This window comes from Danio rerio, chromosome 18, assembly GCF_052040795.2.
Source record: "Danio rerio strain M-AB ecotype USA chromosome 18, GRCz13ab, whole genome shotgun sequence".
Lineage (NCBI taxonomy): Eukaryota > Metazoa > Chordata > Actinopteri > Cypriniformes > Danionidae > Danio > Danio rerio.
Window position 1 is genome coordinate 37,671,457 of NC_141038.1, and position 27,064 is coordinate 37,698,520.

The window sequence follows — 27,064 nt, forward strand, 5'->3', positions numbered from 1 at the left end:
TATACTGTATTATACATTTTTATGTCTAGTTATTTTTCAATCACCCTGCAAATAATATTTCTTATTATACAGTATGTAGTGTAAAAAGTTATACCTTTTTATAAGGGCCAGGGTGTACATTATTGTGTAGGTTTGGTATAAGTTGTTTATTCGTGCATTTAGAATAAATATTAGGGCAAACGTTTTTAATGAAACATTGTTTATTGGTGAAAGCGTTAGAATGCACATTTCACACAAAATGTACGTTTAGTGAACAGGACCCAACGTTCTCTGTATGTGTGCCGAAATCCCAAGACAGCTCGCGAGCAGTTCACCGCTCACCGAGATCATGTTGGACACTGCAGTGTGTATATCTCATTTTAATTGCTTGAAGTACTGCTTGTCCTTCCAGTAGACATTTCTGAAACACAAGAAGAGGAAGTTCTGTTATATCTATCATCTGTTGTCAGCTGGAATATGATGTGCGTTTATTTAAATGGACAAAGAAAAACTTGAACATGTGGAAAGGTAGGGGAGAATTGGAGCGGGGTCCAATGACTTCCAGACCAGCTTGGTTCTTTCTGAGAGGATCTGGTGTGATCATATGGACGTCAGATTTCTGGATAGCTCCTAATTTTTTTTCTGGCGACAGTTTCCTCTTCTGTCTTTCATCTCTTATATCTACTTAGTCACTCAGGCCAGTGTAGGGTCAGAGGCATACAGATGTTTTTTTGTATGTTTACTTAAAGTTACAGGTAAATTAGGGCAAACAGAAGTTTTAAATCTTTTCAGCCTTATTTTCAATTGCTTTTCTCAATAGACTCATTGTGCACACCTGTAGCCTCCACCTACAGCATTAATGGATCTGAAACAGGCCTGGGCAAGATGTATTTTAGATATTATTTTGGTGGTTTTCTTTGACAATATTGAGTAATATCACAATATAAATATGCTCTAAAAACAAATTGTTGCATGTGGACTTTTTTCTTCAGTTAAGGAAACCATTAGAGGAAATTAAACTCTTTTTTTAGCTAAATAATGAAATTATGTTCTACATTGTCCTCAAATAATGTATGTGCATTTATATATATATTTGCTTGTTGGTACAAAATTTTTTTACATGGTAAAAAACAATCATCAATATTTATTCAGATATACACTACAGTTTTAAAGTTTGAAATTTAGAAAGGATTTTTTTTTTTTAGTAAAATTATATACGTTTAAAATTTCAATTCATCAAAATCCACAAAACATCTTGCTTTCTTAAGCACAGAATCTGTGTGTGTGTGTGTGTGTGTGTGTGTGTGTATGTATATATATATATATATATATATATATATATATATATATATATATATATATATATATATATATATATAAAATATTTTTTTTACGTATAATCATAAGCACTTGAGACCTGCTGCTAAAATGCAAATAGATTACATTTATTTTTAATTGAAATGATAATCATAATAATATTATTTAGAGTATTTTTTAAATAAAACATGAGGCATTGTTTTTAAGACCAAAATATTTAACATCATTTGTTTATTTATTTACAATAATAACAATAATTAACGCATTAAATATGTAATCATAGACTCGAGTAAATGAAATCATATTTACCAAGAAAGACTGTGTCATGAAAATAAATTGAACTCGCAAGTAATTTTTTTGGCGCCTGATGTTTACATCTCATTGCTATCTTATTCCCATCAATCTTCTCCTGTTGTCAGGTACAGGCCAATGCAAAACTGGTCCACCCATCTAAAGAGTCCTGCAGCGTCAGGAACACATTGTCCTGAGCATAGGGGTGGAACTCATTAGTGCGATTGACAATTTGGCTCAACCGCTGCTTGCACCAGCTGAGTTAATGCTCAGCAAGCAACATAAATCGCCTGCTCATTCACACACAGACACTCTTAAAAAACAGAACCTTAACATTCGCTTTTCCAAAAGTGTTTGCTTAACTCTCCAAATGATTGTCCTCATTTCTTTTCATTCACTATTCCACAGTGCCTCTCAAAATATTTATAGTAAGTGAATTGCTGCTGCTGACCATGGACAGTCCAGTCTAGCGAGGACAGTTGCCCATGAGGAAATTTAAAGGAGCACTTAGTTTTCTTTCTTTTTTTAAGTCCCCAGAGTTAAACAGTTTAGTCTTACCAATAATTTTGATCCATTCAACTGATCACTGGGTCTGGCAGAAGCTTTGGTGGCTGTAGCAGGTGCAATGAAATTACATAGTGCTTGAAAACAGTCTTTAGCTTGGTATCACTGTACCTAACACAGCCATGGTAAGTAGGACTGTGGGATTTGGGAAAATATCTAATTGGGATATTTTTGACAGATATTGCGATTTCGATTTGATTTGCGATTTAATTTTGTAGTCAAGCTTTAGGTCAGTAATCTGTATCGTAACTTATTGTTGCTAAAATGCAATGAGTGTTAGTAAAAAAAGAAACTGAAAAGTATCAACTTAAACATTTATTCAAATTTATTTTTTTAATGTTCGAAACACAAATAAAGCACAAATAAAATGACCTTACCTTTCTTTTAACAAGTTGAACTCAAATTAGAAAGAGTGTATCTTATTATAAAAACAAAAAATTATATAATAATTATTAACATATAGAACACTAGGCAAACTAACATGGCTGAAAAAACTCTGAAATTGGACTTTTCTGTTGCTTGCTACTAGATTGAGTGTCACTTTCAATATATTCAGTTGACTTTATAGCAAGACTATCACACACAGACTGCAGTCACGCATTTGCTCTGGGCGGGGGAAATTAAATTAAATAAATATATTTCATATCGCAGCCTCTTGCAATTAGCTAATCGCAACATTTCAAATCGCGATTCGATTTCGATTAATCGCGCAGCCCTAATGGCAAGGCTATAAAGTTTATTGATAATCACGCCAGAATGAGAGTATAGTTTCTAGTCATGTCAACCTAGAAAATAGCAACATTTAATCTTCCACCTGTTTTAGTGCCGATGTAAGTACAAAAAACTCAAGCTTTAAAATTCTTAATTTAGTGAGATTCTAATGGTCTAATCTTATTCAATGGTTTATTCTAACTTAAGGTTAAAAAATATTCCCGCCAGACCCAGAAATTGGCTAAATGGATTAAAAAAATGGTAAAACTTAAGTCATAAAATGAGCCTATTTCCAAAAAAGCGTAGAGTTCCTTAAGGTAAAAACTTTGTCACAATATAACATATTTAAACTTTTTTTACTCTGAGAAGTAATGAAGCTTCTGTGTGGTATTGCATGTGACCCATGAAGCAGTTAAGTGTGATTTGTTTATTATGATTAGGTTGTTTAACATAAGGGGACTTTTAAATGTGCCTATTTCCAAAAAAAGTAGAGTGTTGATTTAAAGGATAACTTATAAGGAGTCACACTGAGTTGAGGTATAAGGTTTACCTGCTAAAATAAAGTAAGCAGAATTGAACCCTGACCTCCATTTAACCATGGCCTCCAAGCTTTCATAAATAGATAAAACTGATCTTTCTCACAGTATATCACTTGTCGGATAATATTTCACTCTTTGGCAGTAGCTAAACTTAAGTACCCATGTCTTGGTAGAAAAGAGCAAGCTTTCACAAAATATCTGTCTCCCATAATGAGCATTAATGTTTTTGTTGTTTTTCTTAATCAATTTCTATACGTTTCATCTTGTAATCTCTTAATGTCAATGTTTTATTCTATGTTTTTAGGACTCTCGGTGGCCTTTCGTCAGCATTTCTCTCCTCCCTGGAAACTTCTGGAAACCAGCCTCTCTCTCCTACATCAAGCACTCCCTCCAAAATGTATCCTGAGACTTGGTTACCCATGAACAACTGTCAGGACTTCATGCGGGTGCCCGTCTCCCGGGACGACCGCAGCTACCGGACCGTCTACAGTCTCTTCCATAAGACCGTATCTGAAACTAAGTTTCGCATCCTGAAGATCCTCCGCGTCCAAAACCCCTTCCTCTGGGAAAAGTACAAAAGGTGTGTTGGTAGATTCTCAAACAACGTCTAGATCCTTTGTGCTGTTAACAGTTGTTTAGACTATTTTAATGGGGCCAAAGCAGTGTTTGGTAAACACTGACATAATGAACTGGTTGAAGACAGACAATAAAAGGTTATCTGGACAGATCTTTGTGTCATAATTGTCTTAAAAGTGAATATTTAGCTGCTCCCTTGCTCAACTCTGAGGCTTTGATGTTTGTGCTAATGTTGCTAGGTGTCAACCACGCTAACAGTTCTTACTAACTTAAGTTTTTGGTTGGTCGGAAACAGGTGTTTTTTGTGGTAGGTTTGTGAGGTGAACTTCTTAGCGTGTGAAATGTGGAACACAAAGAGGAAGTGAGTGAGAGAGGACAGGGTGCTAGTGCTGAGGCCTTGTAATATTTTAATAAGACACTGTCATGGAAATAAGGTTTCGTCCCACTCGGCTGGGTATGATAGGTCACAGAAAAGGGTTGAGTCAGGAAGAAAGGGTTGCTGCTGACTCATGAGGTATGTTTGTGCGTGCATGTCTCTTCAATGCTATCTTAAGCATGCGACTGATTAACTAAGCCAGCCTTGCATATTTCCATGTGTCTAGCAATGCACAGTTGGAGTGATTGCGGTCTCTGAATGAACAGTAGACAAGTTTCTACAAAAAAATAAATAAATAAAAATAGAGCTGCACTATATTGGAAAAATCTAACATTGGAATATTTTTTATTTTGCGATATACATGATTCAAACAAATTTGATTTGTATTAAGGTTTTTAGTAATTGATTAATCAAATGTAAAATAATTGTCTTTGTTTGATTAAACAACACAATAAAAATAGTTGTTATTAATTTATTAAAGTTATAAATGGTACAATGTCTTATGCCTGAATGTATTAAAAATCCTCACACAGTGACAGGCCTCAAATAACACTTGCAAATAGATATAATTCAGTCAACATTGCGTTTACTCACGATGAGACTATTGCGAATGATCACATTGGGATATCGAAGCTAAAACAATAAATTGTGCAGCTCTAAGATAAAACATCGATTTTTCTTTTATGCCAAAAAATCTTTAGAATATTAATTAAATATCATGTTTCATGACTTTATGTTGTAAATTTCATACTGTTAAATATAGAAAAACAAAATTTTTGATTAGTAATTTGATTTTGGTTTTTAAAGTTTGAACGTTTAAGGCAATTTTTCTCAGTGTTTTTTTGGAATATAGATAAATATTGGAACTCAGATAAATATTACCCTGTCCCAACCAAGCAAACATCAATGGAAATATTATTAATTCCGCATAAATATTATGTATACATCTCCAAAATGTTAAATTTTTGGCTGTTTTTGTGATCCAGGGTCACATATTGTAATGTAGAAAGTTTTTTTTTTTTTTTTCAGTTCACTTTCATTAACTATTAATGTTAATGTATTTACTACCATGTAGGGTTGTAACAATATACCGGTATGACGGTTTACCACGATTTGAACGTGCACGATTATCATACCATGAACAATTGCATATCAACGGTTTTAACCCTTAAAGACCGAGACAGCCGCCCGCGGCTAAAAATAAGTATTACTCTTAAATGTTTAATAACTTTTGATCCGCTGATCCGATTCATACAATTCAAAGATTGGCATAAAGAAGAGAATCTCAGCTTTCCAGTGCTGTATCACATAACATTCGCGGACTTTCAGAGGCTCCGGAATCAGTGCGGTTACGTCATCAACATTTGACAATGCTGATTTGACAAAGAAACGCTCGTCACTGTGTCTCCGGACAAACCAGACATGATACATTGATGCATTGTCCCTCCTCCATGCCCAGATTGGTTCAAACTCGCTATATCACAACCAATAAGCATACAACACTGAGCTTTTTGAACAACACGGAATGAGAGATAGGCATACATTTATGCGCGGCTAAATAAAACGCAAAAAAAAAGTTTTTCATGAAATAATTCTCATACTAAGTACTTTTGCATGCACAGCAGCACAGAAACATGACAAAACAGTGACACAGCAAAGACGAACTGCTGCTCTTGCTGTTTTCAAAAGACGCAAATGAAGGCGCAGCTGTTTGTCTGCATTGCAGACAACCATATCCAAATCCATATCCACAGACAACCATATTCATGCTGGCACATAAAACCTGAGGATGTTCCATATTGAATCTAGTTTCGTTATGTAACTATTTATAGTATAGTAAATATTTATATCTATTTTTTACTGAGGATTTGCACCATGTTTATTTGGACTTTATTTGGACTTTGACACATTATTTATTATTTTCTTATTTTTATTTGTTCATTGTAAGTGGTGTTGTTTATAGTAACTAAAAATATATTATTTGGAAAAAGTCAAATTTGCTTCACTGTTCTATTATTTTGTAACATTTGTAACATACCGTATACCGCGAAACCGTCAAACCGTGGTATTGTTTTAGACGATTATCATACCGTGAAAAATTCATACCGTTACAACCCTACTACCATGACATAAGAATGATACTTGTTCAGCATTTATTAATCATAGTTCAACTTTTACTATTGCATTATTTAGATCCAGAGTTAATCTTGTTAACATTAATACACAGTGAGTTAACAAAAACCATCAATATATAGCTTTTATTTTCAATAACTAACATATATCAAAGATAAAGAAGTACTGTAATATGTGTGTTGTTTGTTGTTTGCTCATGCTACATTTACTAACGGAACTTATTGTAAAATGTTACCACTGTTTGTTCAAATATGTGAATACAGTGGTCCCACGTTAATCTAAAAAGTTACGTTCTACAAATAGTGCGCAATAGACGAAATCCACGAAGTAATCCGCTTTATTTTTTACAATTATTATTGATGTTTTAAGGCTGTAAACCCCCTCACTACACATTTTATACACTTTCGTCAGACAGACATTACCATTTTTACACTTTTCTCTCTTGTTTAAGCATTCTCAAGCATTAAGCAAGTTCAAACCTTTGTAAAAAAAATAAATAAGTCTAGTATTATAGAATGAAACAAAAGATCAAAACCATTTGATCTTCATTTATTTATTCTGTAATGACGCCCTACAAATGCGTAACTTCTACCTTCCTTTAGCATGTCCAGACCTTGTGGGGGCGAAAACTTGCAAACATACAGTACAGCACTTCAGAGTCATACTGCTAGCAATCAAAGATTTATGTAAATTTGGCAAGCTAAATGCATTCTGTTCTGTACAGAAGACAGGCCACAGAGGACATTGATCGACAATGGTCTCAACCAGTCAGGACGAAACATGAACCGTGTGATATCGAGGGTCCACTGTACAGATAAGCATTTCTGGAAAGTGATATCGACTACTGACATTTATTTATTTATTTATTTTATGAAAACAACACCCCAATGGACTACAATAAAATTTAATTTGCACTATAATTCTGTAAAACTTTGAAAAAAAAATTGCAATTTTATTTAAGCCAAGAGCAGATCACAGTGGCAAAAACAGACTGATGAATATATGAAACATTTGTATATTTAGTTTTGTCATTTCAAAGGGGAAGTAAAAGTAACGTTCGAGGTTACTAAAGTAACCCTTCGTTCCCCGAGGAGGGGAACGGAAGCACTATAAGTGGATTTGATTGTAAAATCCACGCATTGGGAGGTTCGGTTCAGAAGCTACTCGTCTGAAAGAGTATTGAACGGGCCAATTAAGAATGAATTGGCAGCGCAAGCCTGCGCAGGTGAGCGGCATAAGCAATCAACTGAGTATATAAGCTCACCTGGCGCAGCAGACGCTATCCTTTTTAAGCTGAAGAGACTTTCAACAGCTAAGGGACAGTCATTATGGCGACGGAGTATAGTGCTTCCGTTCCCCTCCTCGGGGAACGAAGGGTTACTTTAGTAACCTCGAACGTTCCCCTTCGGGGGGAACTTCAGCACTATAAGTGGATTTGATTGTAAAATCCACGCATTGGGAGCCCATTGAAAGCGCCATAATGACTGCACCTTACCAACACCCCCGATGAGGAGATAGTCAAGCAAGCGTGACGCACCCACATCATGGGGGGCGCGGTCCTCCAACGTGTCCCTGGCCCTAATTTATCCTACTTCAACAGAAGTTTTACGGATTTATATATATTTTTTGGGAAGTCGTGAGCATCTAGATAATTCTAGGAAAATACGACAGTACGTTGGGAAGCGTGCAATCCCGATAGGGAGGACGCTGCGGAGGCCATCCATTACCCAAGGGGGGATAGATGGCAGAATTTACATATGGACTAGCCCTAAAAAGGGGGAGTACGCATAGCAAAAGAGTGGTTAGCGGGGAGGGAAGACACGGGTCCGCCCAGGGGGGGGGGACTTAACCGTGGCTGAATAAGCATATGGGATCGCCTAGTGGGGACCACGCATAGCAGGCACCTTTACCCAAAACGCGGGCTGACCAGCGGGCAGACCTACAACGTAGTGGGCCAGCAAGTGACTCCTCCGCTGAGTCAGTGCTGGGGGCCACGGAGGAATCTGCAGGGCTCACCTGACGGGGAACTTTACTGACAGATAAAAAGGCGCACGTATCTCCGTGTTAGGGAAAATGGCGCAGCAAGCGTGTTTCAACACCCTACCGAATTGTTTCCTCAATCACCAAGGGTTACCTAATACCCTTGAGGAAACCGGCTCCACTCGCAGATTGTAAAACCTTGCAAATGTGTTGGGTGTCACCCAGCCCGCAGCTCTACAGATGTCTGTTAGAGGGGCGCCGCGTGCGCGCGCTCGAGAGGATGCGAAGCTCCGAGTGGAGTGCGCACGCGCTCTCGGGGGACGCGGCTCATCTCGGCTCTGATAGTGAAAGAAAGGCATCCACAATCTAGTGGGAACTTATTTCGGTACGGCACTTCCCTGCTGCCGACCGCTATAACAGACGAAGAGCTGCTCAGATGATCTAAACTCTGAGTGCGGTCCGGATAATACGCAAAACGCGAACTGGACAATAATAAGGGCTGGGTCTGCCTCCTCCGAGGGCAGCGCTTGCAGGCTCACTACCTCGTATTAAAACGGAGTGGTAGGAACCTTGGGCACATATCGCGGGCGGGGTCTCATACGTGAGAGACGCCAGCCCAATTACAGGCACGAGTCACTGACCGAAAAATGCCTCCGGGTCCCCGACCCTCTAATCGATATCAACGCGACCAGCAGAGCTGTCTTCAGGGACAGAAAATACTGAGTCGAGGATCGAAGGGATCTGACGCGGCTTGTGTAGCGAGGGCGAGATCCTAAGAGGGCATGAGAGGGGGCGGGGTGGATTAATTCGCTTAACGCCCCTGAGGAACCGGATGATGAGGTTATGCGTTCCCACGGTGCTGCCAGCCACCGCGTTATGAGAGCGGAGATGGCAGCCACGTAACCTTGAGTGTGGAGGGCGACAGCCTGCTCTCCAACTTCTCTCGGCGTAAAGAAAGCACAACGCTGATCTGGCAAATTACGGGGGTCTTCTCAGCGAGAGACACACCATTCAGTGAATAGACTTCACGTCAGGGCATAGGCGCGCTCGGGGAGGGGGCTCTAGCCCGAGTGACGGTATTAGCCACCGCAATCGGAGGTTACCTAAGTCTTCCTCGCGTCTAAAAATCTCTTCAAAGATCGGCGAGGGTGCCAGGTGGTGCCCTGTCCCTGAGAGAGTAGGTGCTCTCTCGAAGGGACTGCCAGGGGAGGGCTATCGCGAGGGAGAGCTCTGACATCCAGGTCCGGTTGAGCCAGAGGGGCGCAACCAGCAACCTGTTCCTCGTCCTCCCTGACCATGCACAGTAACTGCGCGAGCAGGCTCACTGGGGGAAACGCGTATTGCGCGTGCCCCGAGGCCAGCTGTAAGCCAGTGCATCCGTGCCGAGAGCACTCGGTCAGGGAAAGAACAACTGGCAATGAGCGATCTCGGGGGAAGCAACAGATCGATCTGGGCTTCCCCGAATCGCGCCCATATCAGCTGAACAGACTCGGGGTGGAGTCTCCATTCTCCAGGACGCAAGGCTGCCGTGAGAGCGCATCGGCTGCACGGTTGAGCTTGCCTGAATATGAATGGCGTGCAGCGATTTCAGCCGCGGATGACTCCAGAGGAGCAGACAGCGGGCGAGCTGAGACATGCGGCGAGAGCGCATACCCCCTATACGGCTGATATACGCCACCGCCGCCGTACTGTCCGTCCTGACCAGCACGTGTTGCCGCTCCAACACCGGAAAAAAACGGTGGAGAGCGGGGAACACTGCCAACAGCTCCAGGCGATATGCCAATGCAACTGGGTACCTTACCACAGGTCCGCAGCCGCATGCCCGCAACGCACAGCCCCCCAGCCCGTGTTGGAAGCGTCTGCTGAAACGACAACAAGACTGGACGCCTGTTCTAGAGACACCCAGGCCTGTAGGAACGAGGGGTCGCTCCAAGGGCTGAGGGCGCGGCGACACAGCGCAGTAACAGAGACTCGGTGTGCGCGCGCGTGCCATGCGCGTCTGGGGACTCGATCGTGAAGCCAGTGCTGAAGTGGTCTCATATAGAATAATCCGAGCGGCATGAAGCGGCTGCGGATGCCATATGCCCCAGGAGCCTCTGAAATTGTTTCAGTGGGACCACTATTTTACTGTCGAGCTCTCTCAGACAGTACAGCATCAGCTGAGCGCGCTCTCCGGAGAGGCGCGCTGCCATGGTGACCGAGTCCAGCTCCAGCCCGAGAGAAGAGATCCTCTGCACGGGGGCGAGTTTGCTCTTTTCTCGGTTGACCTGAAACCCCCACAGGTGGAAGTGCCAGAGCACTTTGTCTCTGTGCATAATCAACTCTGTGCATAATCAAAAGAGAGGGCAATTCAGCCAGTCGTAAAGAAATTGAGTATGCAGATGCCCGCGAGCCGAAGGGGCGCTGAGGCACCCTCCGCGGGCTTGGTGAGGACCCGCGGAGACAGAGAGAGCCCGAAGGGGAGAGCTTTGTATTGCCAAGCTCGACCTTCAAACGCAAACCGCAGAAACTGTCGGTGGCGAGGAAGAGTGGAGACATGGAAATACGCGTCCATCAGGTCTAATGCTGCAGACCAACCCAGAGGACGAACGCACCGGAGGATGCGCTTCTGCGTGAGCATTCTGAACGGCAGCTTGTGCAGGCAGCGGTTCAAAACGCGCAGATCTAGGATTGGCCGTGACCCACCGCTCTTTTTGGGCACGATGAAGCGTGGGCTGTAAAACCCGCTCTCCATCTCGGCTGGAGGGAGCGGCTCGATTGCATCCTTCGCCAGGAGGACAGCAATCTCCTCTCGCAAGACAGGGGCGGACAGGGGGCTGACCCTGGTGAATACACACCCGTGACTTGGGGGGCCGTTTCGCGAACTGAATCGCATAGCCGAGTCTGATTGTGCGTATGAGCCACCGCGAAGAGCTGGCCCGCGCTAACCAGGCAGGCAGAGCTCTCGCTAATGGACTCATCGCTACAATCGCTGACGTACCAGCAGTGGGGCAGCGCGGAGTGGGTGTGCTGATCCGGGAAGCTCGCGGGTCCCACGGAAAAGCTGGAGGTGAGATATTTGCTCTCACTCCAAACCCGAGCTCCGGAGGGGAGGCTCGAGGGGTGGGAGAAAGGAGACCGTCCTCCCAGCGCTCGTGAGCCACTGGCGAAACGCACCGAATCTGCAAGCTAGAAAGCATAGCGTCCCAGACTGGCAGATTTCGGGCTGTCACATCTGGGGAAGTGAAAAGTGCCCTTTCATAATGTTTTCATGGCAGTAAAAAGTGCCGTTGGAAATGGGGCCCCGCCCTCCAGCGGGGAAAGAGCAAGTTCCCTCTTCTCCAGATGGCCTGTCCCAGGGGCGCTTCGCGGTCCGTTGCCGGACTTAGCGGCGTTCTGGGCAGGGGGGCTGCCTGCTTCCGAGGTGCCCGACGCGCTCGCTTCGCCTTAGGCGTGTGCGGGGGCGGAGCAGCTCTCTTAGGCGGGCGCCTTCGGCGAGGAGCAGGTATGAATGGCACGGCGGGCGGAGCGGGCTACGGACCGCCGATAAGACATCACCCACCAACTGCTCTCTCACCGCCTTGAATTCCTGGGTGAATTCACAGACAGTGTCGCCGAACCTGGCTGGGGATATGGGGAAGTCAAGAAAGCGGACTTTGTCGACTTTGCGCATATCAGCCAGGGGTGGCGCTCCTGGACCACTAATGTGGACATCGTCCTCCCCAACGCACACGCAGCGGACTCAGTAGTCCGAAGAGCTAAGTCGGCGGCGGTGCGAAGCTCGTAAGCCTGGGTTGGACCCACCCTCGTGCAGCTCGGCCAGCGCCTGCGCTTGGTAGCGCTGGTAGGTGGCTATCGCATGCAAGGCGGAAGCAGCCTGGCCCGCAGCTATGTAAGCTCTAGCTCCGAGGGAGGTAGATAACTTACAGGCTTTGGATGGGAGACGAGGCGGACCCCGCCAAGAAGAGGCGCCGCGCGGATTTACCGCCATCGCGCACTCAACCTGAGGAATCGCCACATACCCCCTGGCTGTTTCACCGTCAAGAGTGGTTAGGGTGGAGGAACACGCAGCACGAGCAGAAAAAAGTGCTTTACAAGACCGCGTGAGCCTACTGTGCACCTCCGGGAAGAAGGGAACGCCCCTCTAGTCGGTCCGGCCGCGGAGCTGGGGGATAAACCATCTCCAACCCACGGCCGAAGCAGCCCGGGAAAGCACGGCTAACATGTCCGTTTCAGGATCCGTAGTGACAGCGCTCACCAGCCCGAAGGGGGCGAGCGGGTCTGGATCATCATCGGACAATGAAAGCCCACCCTCCGATGCCGCGGTGGACATCTGGTCTCCGGTGTCATCGGGCGTAAGGGCTACCATCTGTTAGACGGATCGCTTCCTCCGCCCGAAGCTTGGATGGAGCGCTTAGAGGAGCGGGAGGTCCGCGGGCCCGTGGGCGACGGATTATCTCTCGCTGAAACCCTCAGATCTGCCCGAGTGCCCGCTGCAGAGCAGGGGACAACTGGGGTGGTTCGCCTTTTTGCAAAGGCTAACCGCGATCTTGCGCAACAGTCATGGCATCGCGATGACGACATGAACTGCCCGCGAGCAGCGCATTAACATGCTGGACCCCCAGACATGTAACACAGTGCCCGCGCCCATCATCCGAGGACAGGAAACCACCGCATCCAGAAACGCACAGTCGGAGCGCCGTCCTGATAAGGACGTGCTGCACGACTGTGTTGCTCTTTCTGTGAAGTTTGCAACTTTATACGCACCGCTCTGGAGGACCGGACCCAAAGAACGCCAGGCAAGGGAGAAACCCAGCTCGACCGTCTGCCACTGCGTGTACACACTCTGGACCGGGAGAATGCTCTCGTTCGCTCAGAATCGCTGGTCACAGCAGGAGGAACCCTCATCGACTCGATCAGAAAGTCTCTGAAGCGAAAAGGATAGCGTCTGCTGCGCCAGGTGAGCTTATATACTCAGTTGATTGCTTATGCCGCTCACCTGCGCAGGCTTGCGCTGCCAATTCATTCTTAATTGGCCCGTTCAATACTCTTTCAGACGAGTAGCTTCTGAACCGAACCTCCCAATGCGTGGATTTTACAATCAAATCCACTTATAGTGCTGAAGTTCCCCCCGAAGGGGAACACTTGTATATCTTGTAACTGAATATACAGGTATGTGTATCTCATGTACGTGGTACAACATGCCTTAATTTAATAATTCAGAAATGTGGTGCAATAAACCTCTCAGAGTTTGACATGTCCAGCTGTAAGTTTTTCCTGATTATAGTAGCCTGGGAAAGCTAAGAGCTGAAGGAATAAAGGTTGGTGTGTTTATATTCATGTGCAGGTGAAGATCTTTTGTACAATAGCTCTGAGTGTTCCAGGGTGTTGGCCAATGAGCAAGAGAGAGAGAGAGAGAGAATGTCACTGGGTAAGCATGAAAGAGGATTTGTTTGCATCAGTAAATGCAAGAACAAAACAGATTGATGGCAGAGTGACTTGAGTTAAAAAGCTTAAAGGAGATGAAAGGAGAAGCTGAAACAACACGAGTGATGACTTAGATGACGCATTTGGAGTCACAGGCAAGATGAGCGTGTCAGTGGATGACTGTGGCAATCTAGGCCTGGTCACTGATAATAGGGTCATTTGAGGTCATTTAGGGGCAGGCAGCGTCACACTGAGTGCCCTTCTTATCAGAGGTTCTCTCCGCTAGGTTGACCTCATGCCCTCTTTGCACACGACAATAGAGGCACAGACTCGGGCTAATGGAGCCTTCTTGCTGACTGGGTTCACTCAGGTCCTCGTCGCTCATCTGTTCACTCACCCTTTCTCTACCCTCTCACTCCTCTGTTTCCATTTTGACCAGATGACAGACTGAGGGCTCCGAAGCTTGGCTTGTTGCCTTGGGTTTTCTACAAGGACTGCTCCAACACAACAGAAACTTTGTTTTTGTAGTAAAACGTCTATGAACCCTGATTTTAGTTTTTATGATGTGTTGGCTTTTAAATTGACCGGAATAAGGCCCAATCTAGGGCTGTGCAATTAATCAAAATCGAATCGCAATTTTAAACGTTGCAGTTAGTTAATTGCAAGAGGCTGCAACATAAAATATATGTATATATGCAAACAATAATAACAAATAACATCAAAAGTGAAGTGCTTCAAAGCCAGTCCGCCATGCTTCAAAAAATTAAACATGCTAGACTTTCTGCGAGGCATCGCAAACATGGTATTGGTTGTCATGAACTATGCCACATTACACGAGAAGAAACGATTGAAACTTGTGTTACAATGTTCATTTGTCATTTATGACTCCCCACAACACCCTATGTCAAGGAAATCATGCCAAAATCGTGTGATCTCATTTATAACTCTTTATAACTAATCAATTGAGTGAGCACACTTTTGTTCTGCCCAATCAGAATTGCACAACTAAACTACGCCCACAATAAAAAAAAGAAAACAGGAAATTGCTAACAAGTGGGGTTATGGTATCTGCTGCTGCAGAAGCATTAATAGACACTCAAATACCCTGTCAGAAAAGTCTAATGGTTGGGAATTAGCTTTTTACAGTGCCTGGTATAATCTTGATGTTGTTTTCATGTGTCGAGATGAATGCACAGTACTGTTACGATCGTATTGCCACATTATATAGTTATGATAAGATGATATCATTGCCTTAAGTCATTTCCTAAAGATAATTACCAAAAAAAAAAAAACACAACTGGAATAACTACAGTAGTCGCCATCGTCGATCTCATATGAAGTACGAGCTTGCGATGACATATGATTAAATGTGCAGGTGTTGCAGTGCTGTCCTATTTCTTAGAGGGAAAACTTGAATCTCTTCCTCTGCACACTCTGTTTCAAGGGCCAAAGGGAAGGGGTAGGGTAAAAAAAAAGAATTTGGATTGGGCCTGTTTGAATTTAGGGAGTGATTGACTTGAAAACAGATGTAGTGTGATTGGTGGTTTGTGAAACAATTAAACAGGTCAATCAGGTTAATCAGCTTGTTCACAAATAGGGCTCATTGTCCAATTCTCAAGTCCACGATAAAGAGAAAGATGTTTTCCTGAAATTTTGTCTTGTATTTAGCATGATAATTTGCATGAAGTGTAGTGAAGTAGAAGCTTATGATGCTACGTTTTAATCTTTGTATGGTTTTGACAGTTGTTTACTTTAGTTTATTTGCTTTGTATGTTTTTAATTTGAATCCTTCATCTACTAGCATCAAATGATTGTTTTTAGAATTGAATGAAAATGATGATTTATGCTTCAGTTCTTAAAGTTACTGGCCAACTGGTTTGAATCCTGGTTGTTTACACAAACTTGGTTCTCACTGCTTTAATTTGTTTGCCTTTTGATAAGGATGTGTAATTGAAACGTCTGTTTCTCCTTCTCTTTATAGGAAGAAGGAGTACATGTCACGGCGCATGACAGATATGGACCGCATGCTGAACGAGCGTCACCTGTTCCACGGCACGTCACAGGATGTAGTGGAGGGCATCTGCAAGCACAACTTCGACCCCCGTGTGTGCGGCAAGCACGCCACCATGTTCGGCCAAGGCAGCTACTTTGCACGCAAGGCTGTGTATTCCCACAACTTCTCCAAGCGCTCGCCTAATGGTGTGCACTACATGTTCCTGGCCAAAGTCTTGACAGGCAAGTTCACAGTGGGCAACCCTTCCATGCGTCGACCACCTCCCCTGAATCCAAGAGACGCCTCAAGCGACCTGTTTGACTCCTGCGTGGACAACTGGATGGACCCGCAGATCTTTGTCATCTTTAATGATGATCAGAGTTATCCGTACTTCATCGTTCAGTATGAAGAGGTAGGCAGTACAGTGGCTATCTGAATAGTGCTGCACCTCTGGAGACTTGCACCAAGGCCTGTGCGCATATTCGGCCAGTACGAAAAGAGACGGGAGTGGCTGTGCGCCGGCACTCTGAATGGAACTCATGGACCATACGGGATACGTTTTGAAACGGTTCCCACCCTCAGTCGTGCGCGAGGGTTTCTGTGTGACCTTTCAGTGCCCGTCTTCTCATACCCTCATTTATAAAAATGGGGATTGTGTGTATGTGTTCGCATGTATGGGTGGCGTTTTTTAGTGTGTGAATCATGTGTGTGGATGAGTGTCACTGCTGTGGCTTCCATGGCTGATTACGGACTGGAACCTGCATTAATAAAAGGCCTGTCGATTACTTGCCACTCGGACTCGAGGCTGTTGTTACAGCTTCAAACTTTTTTTTTTTTCCCACCTAATAGACTCATTGTTTCCATTGCTGCCATTCACGTTCCATAATTGCTATTTGTTGAAGTTGTAAATACCTTCTCCTTGTTTATATTTGACATGTGTGCCTTTTGTTCATAAATAAATTGTTTATTTATGTTAGTCAATGTAACAAGTAAATAAAAACATTTTAAAAAGAATCTGACTGGTGTGAAGTTGCTGTTTGTTGACATGACTTGCATTGCTTGCAGGTAAAGTTTAGTAAGTCGACCATATGATTTGAACAGTTAATAAAATTTAGGGTGCTTTCACACCTGTGAATCGATGTCCTGAAACAAGGATTAAAATGATTACATTGTTGCTCTTTGTTCTTGGTGCAGTTCGCTTTCACACGGCAAAGTTTATAAATGGAAGATGTACACAAGTCATGTGTAAGTAAACTGTCCTCACTTTGGTCAGAGTTTCATGGTTTAATTTGCCGAGTCCCGCTCAGCTGTCATGCGTCTTTATTTAAGTCATGACGATGAGCTCCCGCCCTACTCCTAATTCTGTCTTCATATAGCCATATGCTTATTACATATCCATAAAACACTTTGATATAGCCGGGCTCGTATCGCTTTCTCCAGAGTTTGTTTCAATCGAACTGAGACCACCTCATTTAGGCAATCTCGGAGCGATTGTTTTGGCGTGGATCCGAGCGACATTGCTGGATTCACATATGCCAAATGAACTGCGCTAACTGGGCAAATGAGACGTGTTCCAAAACAAAAGTCTAAGTGTGAAAGCACCCTGAATCTCTTATTCTATTCACATCTGACCTTTTTAATATTACCTAGTGGCTGTTTAACAATTGACTGTTTTTCCATCTAGATGTATCTTGAGCAGGGGTGACCAATCTCAGTCCTGGAGGGCCGGTGTCCTGGAGAGTTTAGCTCCAACTTTAATCAAATACACCTGAACCAGCTAATCAAGCTCTTACTAGATATACTAGAAACTTCTTGGCAGATGTGTTGGAGCAAGTTGAAACTAAACCAAGCAGGGCACTAGCCCTCCACGACCAAGTTTGGACCCCTAATTTGAGCATTTTATAAAGTTTAATCTCTGATTCTATTAACTTTTGACCTATTTAATAATACCTATTGACTGTTCTTTCATCTAGTTTTATCTTGAGCAGGGGTGACCAAACTCAGTCCTGTAGGGCCAGTGTCCTGGAGAGTTTAGCTGCAAACCTTAATCAAACACATCTGAACAAGCTAATCAATCTCTTATTATATACTTACTAGAAACTTACTGGCTGGTGTGTTGAAGCAAGTTGGAGCTAAAGCTAACTGGACACTGGCCCTCCAGGACTGAGTTTGGACACCCCTGATCTAGAATCAACAACATAGCATTGAAGCACATGACATTCAGAGAAAAAAAAGTCAGTGCTGGGCTAAGCTGGTCTTTTCATCAGGGAAGTGAAAGGGACTAAGCCAAACACTACTAAAATGCTTACATTTCATGAGAGGGATTACAGAACGGTTCACTCATATTGACCAACCCCGGTGTTCCCTTTTTATTACTCTTTAAGCCTATTCTCTGAATTAAAAACCTCTCTCTCGTTCTCTGGCTGTCTTAACAGACACCTTTCACTCTCTTGCCGTTCCTCTCTAGAGGACTCTGGGTTCCTAAGCTCCATGCTTAATGAATCCCAGAGTACCAGAAAGAGAAAGGCAGCGAGGGAACATCCTTCCCACCATGGAGCCAGCCACTTTAGGAAACAACAGGTCCCTCGAAGTCTCTACTGATTTGCCTGACAGCACGCCATCCAACCCCTTCTCCAACACTCTTTATTTTCAGTCTGAATTACATGTTTGCCATTGTGTCAAGTCATTTGCAATATGAATGATCCGAGTGATTAAGGTTGACTGACAGAGTGGGATAGGGCCTGACAGATGTCCAGGACTTTAAGCAAATATAGTGTCATCAGTTTACTTTACAAACAGCTCTGAAACCCACACAAAAGCCAGGTGTTTTTTGTCTGCCTGACAGCCATTGTAGAATTATCATTGGCATGTAGCCACTATCGTTTTGTCTCCTGGGGGTGGAACAGCCGAGGTTTGGGGGAAGGCAAGGGCCAGTTAATAGAGAAAACACATAGGTCTCATTTAACATTTAAGCTGGGGTTTTTTTTCAATGATAATGCTTTAAAATAATAATACTTTTCGTTTTATTCAAGTTTAATTAAAACATGTAATAGATCTACATTAATGTAAAAAAGTTAAAATATCGTCTTTGAAATCGTCATAGATCCCAACTTTGCCTATATCATCCATACACAATATCGTCTATCAGCACAACCCTAATAACAGCAATCCAGTTTGATGATGGACTTTGCTTAAGGAATTTGATCAAAACAATATTTCAGATGGTGTTCCATGTGGCCAGTCTGCTGGTTTGTTCATCAATGCTGTCCAAAATGTATGCGCATCTTGGTTTTCCATTAAGCATTTTTAATGATATATTTCCAAATGAGCATCAACATGGCTAATGATTACCAGTGTTGTGCAAGTTACTTCCAAACTGTATTACATTACAGATTACTTGTTACTGTTATTTAAAAGTAATTTCTTACCATACAATATTACTGTCTCAGAATTGTAATATGTTACATGACTCTTATATTACTTTTCAGTCACTTTCACCAAAATAACTAATTAGAACTTAGAAATAGAACTTAACATTCTAAAATGACTAAATGTCAATGACAAATTCAACATTCTTGGGATAACCAATTTAACAGGAGGATTTCTGGAGAGCAAAAGCACGAAAAGAAGAGGAAACAAATTGTGAGTCTGCTTCATCTGATGGAGCGAGAGCAGATCATTAGCCGCGTTTCCACTATCGCGCCTAAAGCGAGCGAGCCAGGGCTAGCCAAGGCCAGTCGCATTTCCACTGTCACTTCCGGGGCCTGATTGGACCACAGGGGGGCTTTCTCGGGGCCAGCGGCCGGCCTTTTTCGGCCTGCCAAATACCATGGGCCAAAGAGGGCCAGGTAGGCCTTCGGGTGGAGTGAAAGGACAGGCGGAGTTTGCCCGAGTCTGTTAAAGTTGGCATGCCGTCATTACACTAGTATTCCAATCGCACACGAGTACATGCGGCAAACAAATAAATTAATGAGGGAAAGAAAACATATAGCTGGTCAGATTAAGATATTCCATAAAACCTTATAGGATAGGGGTCCTTTTGCTTATGATCACCCTTATATTTCCCTTTTAAATGTAGGCTGTTGCATATAAAGATTTAATTTGACATTTCCTGCTGCGTCCTCCTCGATGTTTCAATAGCGCATAACCATCTTTACATCATTTTAAAGACACAGCAGCCAGTAAAGGTTGTTGAGAGTCTTTGTCGAGCTTAAAAGGCGTGTTTGTGCGTGATACGTGCGCATTGTGAGACCTGTGTGTATGTTAGGTCGGGCGAAAGAGCGCTCGCTTGACAGCTCTGTTGATGCCTCGACTGGCTTTTTTCTTTTTAAATTTATTTTGGAGATAATGCAAAATATGAATACGACAGAAAGATATAAAACTTTTACAAACGTGTCCAATTTTTGGCAGCTCAAAACAAAAGTGTCATATCTCAATAAAATAGCCTATCTGTAGTATTGAAATAATTTAAAGAATTACAAATATATATAGTAAAATCACAATAAATAAATAACCAAAGTAAAACAAACACAGGCTAGCTAGAACAATGTAGGTATATACAGTACATAAATTAAACCGTTTTAAGCCATATATAACTTTCATTTTGCAAAGGCCTATATGAAAAAAAGATTTTAGATATTTTCCAAAAACAATAAACACCAAATGAGGTTTAAAATATTATTTATAAAGTATTTGGATACGATGATATTAAACAAATCATGCAAACTGCGCAGCGCTGCTTTAAACGCATCGGGGAAAACTGCAAATACAACATGTCTTCTATATCCTCAAACAAGTGTTTATGTTTTTATATGTCGTGGTAAAATTAAAAATGAAATGTTAAATGTAGAGCTTTATTAGTGAATAGCTGCTGGGCGCAACAAATATGGTTATATATATTTTTTAGGCTACTTGCTCTTATGTGCTGAAACACTTAAAACGATGTCTATGAAAACAAGGATGTTATAAAATACACTTCATACCGAGTTACTTTCTGTGATTTTATATTATGGATGGGTGGGCTCGCTGCACTGGGTCCCTCCGCTTGTGGCGAGTTCTAACAGTTGCACAATGCCAACAGTCGGTCGGTGAGTAAACAAATATAATGAATGGAAACACAAAGGCCTGTGCGTTTATACACAGGCCTAAAAAGCCCTGGCTCGCACTGGCCCGACAGTGGAAACGCGGCTATTCTGACAAGAGCAGCCAGCTTATATTTGAAATTTCACAAGCAGTTTTGTCCATGAACAGAGGAAACCGGCGCGGAAACAAAAAGATTTGCTAGCGCATTTGATATGAATGCGCTCTTGACTTATAATATTGGGCTTACGACATTTGTCAGTGAAATAACGCCATATGCAGCGGCTGAAATCATTCTGCCTTCAAAGTAAAAAGTTCCAATAGCCTGAGGGAGTTTGATGACAACACAGACGTATATTCACTAACCACGAACAGGAAATAGAACTTACTTGCGGTATTTTTTATTTGTTAATGACTTTAGTTTGCTGTAACGCAAGCTTTACTGAACATGTACCGAGTAAAGTATTACTGAAAATGTATTAGTAATGCCTTACACTGCGTTACAGGAAAAAGTATTACGTTAATTTAATACATTACTTTTGTAACACATTACTCCCAACACTGATGATTACAAACTACAGGGATGTGACCCTGAAAAACAAGATCTTAAGACATTGGCAATCAGTTCTGATTGACTTCCTTTTTCCTTATTGCTCATTCACTTTCTGCTTGCTTCCCCTTGACCTTTCACCCCTATGGCTTATCTTGTGTTCCTAAAAGCCATGAAGAGCTTCAATCAATGGTGTGAGTCCTTGAGCTAATGACCAATTGTCAAACATTCACTGGGTCGCATGACAAAAATGATAATACATAGTAACTAGATGATTTCGAAATGATTGCAACTTCTCTACTGGTAAGAGACATATTTGTTTAAGGTGTGTCTGGAAGAGACGGGCAAAGAATGTGCGTGATTTCAGATATTCCTTTCTTATGTTGATTTCAAATATTTGACTTCGTGTTTGCTTCTTAGAGGCGGGTTAGGCTCAGAAAGAGCTCACAGAGAGCTCTATGATGCTTGAATCCCCGTACTTCCTGCTCAACCCAGTTCCATATTGCTCCAATGACGCCCAGCTGCAACCAATGAACATTCCAGGTCACTTTTTTCATCATTTTAAATTTCTGCCATAAGCCCTTAAGAGCAACAGGGGTGGACCAAATATGGGAAGGAGATTGTGCCCTGAACTTAGCGTGACCTTAAAAGCAGCCCTGCTCCACATGACCTCTGCTTTCTGCCCTGAAGAACGGGGCTTTAACAGCTAGTTTTCCACGCATGGTCAAGCTCAGGATTTTTCTCTTGGATTTTCTTCTTCGCACACTTTCAATTCATCCTGCAGTTTCGTTTTCTTTCATCTGCTGCCTCTTTCCTCTGTTTTATCTCTTTTCAAGGGTATTCTGGATTTCTATAAGGGCTTGGCAGTTTGACCGAGCAAACAAGCCATTCTTTCACATTTCTTTGGGCTGTCTACCTGTCATTGTCTGTTTCTCTAATTGGATTTTAGAGTAGGTCAGGCTGTGGGTGGATGGAGCAGGGAGGTTAGAGCCAAGGCTATCTGGGAATACACACTCTTGCAGGGCAGAAATTTGATAGGAGTCTGAATTGGACTGACAAATATATTGGCTCTAAGCAGAGGCCAACAGGTTATCAAGTTCCTCTAAATTCAGAGCTCTGCTTCCATTTCCCTGCTCTATGCTGATAGCGCATTCGCGCATGCTTCCTACTAAGAAGTACATTGTAAATTTGAGGGTTGTGAAATGCATGTAATGTGAACACCCAGTGGACTAGCTGTCGTAAAACATGATTACCATTGGCGTTATGTTTAAGATAATTATCTGATACTGTTGCCAGACTGTTTTGTCAGTTTCCATGTAGTTTGTTCAGTTTTCTCAGAAAGTCTCCATCTGGAGGATTAGGCGCAGAGGCAAGACAAGGACAAGGAAAGAATGGTGAACAGGAAGGAGGTGGATAAAAGGGGCTCATTGCAAGTGTATACAGGTGGTGCAAATGTGAGGAACCTGGAGAAATCTCGGCCTGATGGATTTAATTACAACTGCAGAATACACATACACTTTCAGAGAAAGTGAAACTAATCTACACCGGACCTCCATTATCGTTTCATTTGTTCCCTTCTGCCTGAAGTACTAAGCCGGCTGAATGCAAAGATATAAAACTCCTACTTCCTGTGCACCGTTATGAACACTAGGTTCATAGTTGGCAGAGCTGTGGGTTGTGACAAGCCTCTGGTACTGTTTCCTGAGCAATGGGAGATTCTGGAATATATTGGGTGCCTGGACGAAGGGTACAAAAAGAGGGAGGAGGTATGAAGCCAGGGGCAGCGTACGTGCCGCACAGCTTGAGACTGGTTCTGGAGGTGGAGACAAAAGGAACAGGATGCTGAGCCCTGCAGGAATGCAAACGCCCCGGCAGTATGTGCATAACACTCATCCCTCCCGCCCATGACCACACGAGAAAAAGAGAGAGATCGCCCAAGAGAACGAAAAAAGATGAACTCAGAGAGGGCAGGGTCAGTGAGGAACTGAATGAGGGTAGAAGAGCTTGGTGCATCTCTTGTAAAGGAAATGATCTCTGCAGATAAATTTGCAGAGTGGAGTCGGCAATTGCATCAGTTTCTGGTTATCACAAGAGTCACTGCTCACAAACATGCCACCAGTGAAATTTACAAGGTTATGATGTGCACATTTAAAAAAAAAAAGGGTACAAAGTGTTTAAGCTTGGCAGGAAGAATCACAGGCTTATGATTTAAAATAAATCATTTGAAAATGTGGCTACAAACTCTTTAGGACCATCCCAGGCTTAATTTTTTTACTAACTTGTGTAGAATACACAGTGGATCCAAAATTGCGTAGGCACTACATTTGCCTTTCTACTTACATTGCAGCCAATATAAAGTTAATTCTTATGAATATGGGTAGTGAGAATGAAATTCAGAAGTGCTTCTGTTGTTGATGTACCAGTGTCACACAGATTTCATAAATTGATTGCCACCCTTACTAACAGATTTTTGTTTACTGTTTCTTGCTATTGAAACAATTTCTCTAATCTCATACAGACTACTCAATCCCTGGCAATGTTTAAAAGGCATCTTTTCAGTGAGTAACTAGCTAAAAAAATCTCGTATTTTTCTAACAAAATCAGAATCTTTGTATTAGTAGCACTTGAAGTAAGTTTGTCTGTTTACAATGAATCTTGCTTAATGTCTATCGCAAGCATCTGCTAAATGACTGAAGCCTGGTTTATATTTCTGTGTCGAGTGATCTGCGTGACCCATGATCCAAGCCCATGATCTTCGAAATGCTAGCTGGCAGTAGGTGTTTATGTTCCTCTGTGTCGAGTTTCTTCACTGGTGTTTTAATTTTTTCTCTGAACGCTACCTTAATGTACAAGTGGCCTAAACTCGCTCATTCTTAGGCAAGAACTGGCAGACATTTAACATCTTTAATTGTAAAGGTAAACACAAAACAAAGGTTTTTATCTGGAGCTCCTTCACGGGACTCGACACTGGTAAACACTCACTCCAACGGGTTTGGCGGCTCTCTGTCCCACCCACTCTCATCAGTGCCACTAAGCCAACCAACAGAGCTTGCATTGTGTGTCGTTGCGATGTGTAGTTACATTTTTTGAGAGGTGTGCATCAGCGCAAAAAGCAGAAGTATAAATTGCAGACGCAGAAGTATAAATCAACCTTAAAGGTAAAGGTAAAATTTTGCACATTTTCTTTATTATCCACTTCATAACTAACAGTGATAGGCACCTGGAATCTTTTTAAGCTATCTTGAAAGGGTTTCTAAATATGTTGGACACAAAATTGCTACCTTTTTTACACTCTCCATTAACAATTAAGTTTTGTACAGAATTTCACATATAGGCAAACTTAATGTTAAATTGAAGCATTTAAAGGGCACCTATGATGAAAATTATAGTTCTGAACAGTTTGGACAGAAATGTGTGTAGGTATAGTGTGTCCACAGTCATAATTGACTGATAGAAACACGCAAAGTCTGTTTTTGAAAATTTCTTGATATTAAAATAGGATCAAAATCCCTCCTATTTTGAGGCCCACCACAACGTGACGTAGGAGTGCGGTTTCCCTGCCCACTGAATTTATTGCCAGCCGTGTATTAACATGCCTCTGCAGTAACGTGTATAATCATATCCACAAGACAGGATGTGTGCAAAGTAACTAGGATTAAAACCCGTGTTCAGCTCACTCTGATCATCAATCATCATCAAAAGTGATCAGGAATGAGTTTTACAAGGTTAAAACGTTTTTAAAACAGTGCGTGCTTGTAATGAATTACAGTGATATTACCATCTTTACTTTATCACCACAGCTGTGTGTCAGTTCAATTATTAAAAAAAAAGATTATTCAATCCCGATTTGTGGACATTAAATCAGGCTTATTTTGTATATTAGCACAACAGGTATCCATACAGCAGTGGATATTAACATGTATCCTGTCACATTTGCGTGCAAAAACAATGCAAAGCTAAGCGCAAACACTGTGTGTGTGTCCACTGTGTGTGTGCATATAACTTTTTAATGACATTGTGTGTAACTCATCATCGCAGAAAGGCTTGAATTAACTCCACAACAAATACATCAAATAATCATTGGGAAAGTTTTTACTGTAGTATTTCTCAAAACGTTACATGAGATCTGGATATTTATGTCAGTCACTGTGCTGTTTATCTTATGTAGTCAGAGATGAGGGCACACTCTGACAGCAACATGAACAGGCAACAAAAACAGCTACATTGTGTTTCATGCAGAAAATTTCAATGATAGTTTATTAAATTATCCTATGGGTGAAACTTTACAGACACATTCTGGAGACACTATAGACTACTCTCAAATCTTGAAAAAGGGTTCAGATAAATGCCCTTTAAACAAAAGTATTAAGAAATAACAGTCATGACATTCAAAAAATGTAAAAAGGCCAGCTGGATTTAGGCACGAATTGTACATAACATGGGCCGTTTGGGCAGGCCAGGATTGGCTAATCGGGAGGACCGGGAGTATTCCCTTGCTGCCTGCACTCTGAGCAGTCACTCTTTTTTTTTCATTTATTTATTTATTTGACCATAGCCCCAATCTTTTTATTCATTATTTTACCACAGCTCTACTCTTTTTATTTATTTTCTCGCAGCCCCATGAGCAGAATGCAGCCTGCAGGATAATGATGTCCAATAAAGAAATCTAAGAAGTCCGTTTCTTGTCAGATGTTGACTTTTAATCTTCACTCAGAGAAACATTCATTCATTCATTTTCTTGTCGGCTTAGTCCCTTTATTAATCCGGGGTCGCCACAGCGGAATGAACCGCCAACTTATCCAGCAAGTTTTTACGCAGTGGATGCCCTTCCAGCCGCAACCCATCTCAGAGAAACATAAACAAATTAAAATAAGCACAATATAACTTCAAATTTCAACCATCACAGATGTAGTAAAGAAAACTGTCTCTGTTGTCTTCTAAAGAACGCAATGCCATCAGATTTGACATACGCAGTACACAATTAACATCCCCACACACAATTTTTAACATGCTATATATCCCCAATGCAAAATGCAGAGAATATCCATCTGAACAACACATATGAATATTCTAAGTTCTCAAATGCAAACAATTCAAAACAAAAATATTCAAAATTGAAATGCATCATATAACATTAGTTATTAAATCCAAACAAATAGGCTCCAACAACATATATTCAGATATTGCAGAAAAGGACATTGTGATGTTTTAAAGAGTACTGTTGGAGATGTGGCTACTCTTTAATCTTCTCATATTTATGACAAATAAGTTATAAAGCAGCTGTATCCCTTTATTCTTTATTTTATACATGTAGCTTAATTCATATTTGTATTTATTAGAATTTTAGGTTTGGATATTTTCAAGGTTTGGATATTTGTGAGCACTAACTATTACAGGAAATAGATTCTTATACTGTTAAACATTACGTTAACTGTTTAAATAAATCTTCACTGTGAAGTATAGAATTGAAAATGACATTATTTTAATATAGTAAGTCGGTAACTGAAGTGGGCTGGTCTAAGTCTTGAAACTCTGAAAAGGAGTCCCACTCCTGCCCTGTGTCTGGGTGT

The 27,064-nt window shown here is 42.1% G+C and overlaps 1 protein-coding gene and 1 long non-coding RNA gene across 5 annotated transcripts in view; one reads left to right on the plus strand and one right to left on the minus strand.

The window, feature by feature from the left end:
• Positions 1-16,879, plus strand: part of tiparp (TCDD-inducible poly(ADP-ribose) polymerase) — a 42,809-nt gene extending 25,930 nt beyond the window's left edge. For 3 of the 4 annotated variants that reach the window (XM_087292229.1, NM_001045019.3, XM_087292230.1), the window contains 2 exons: positions 3,706-3,981; positions 15,854-16,879. In XM_087292229.1, the coding sequence (XP_087148355.1) occupies positions 3,706-3,981; positions 15,854-16,301 (724 nt within the window). In that variant the 3' untranslated portion in view covers positions 16,302-16,879. Of the gene's footprint in view, positions 1-3,546; positions 3,982-15,853 lie in introns of all 4 variants that reach the window. The other variant, XR_015514365.1, reaches the window with a different exon arrangement.
• LOC147832892 (uncharacterized) overlaps positions 1-27,064 on the minus strand; it is a 599,182-nt gene that overhangs the window by 296,682 nt on the left and 275,436 nt on the right. The gene's annotated exons all lie outside the window — the stretch shown is intronic.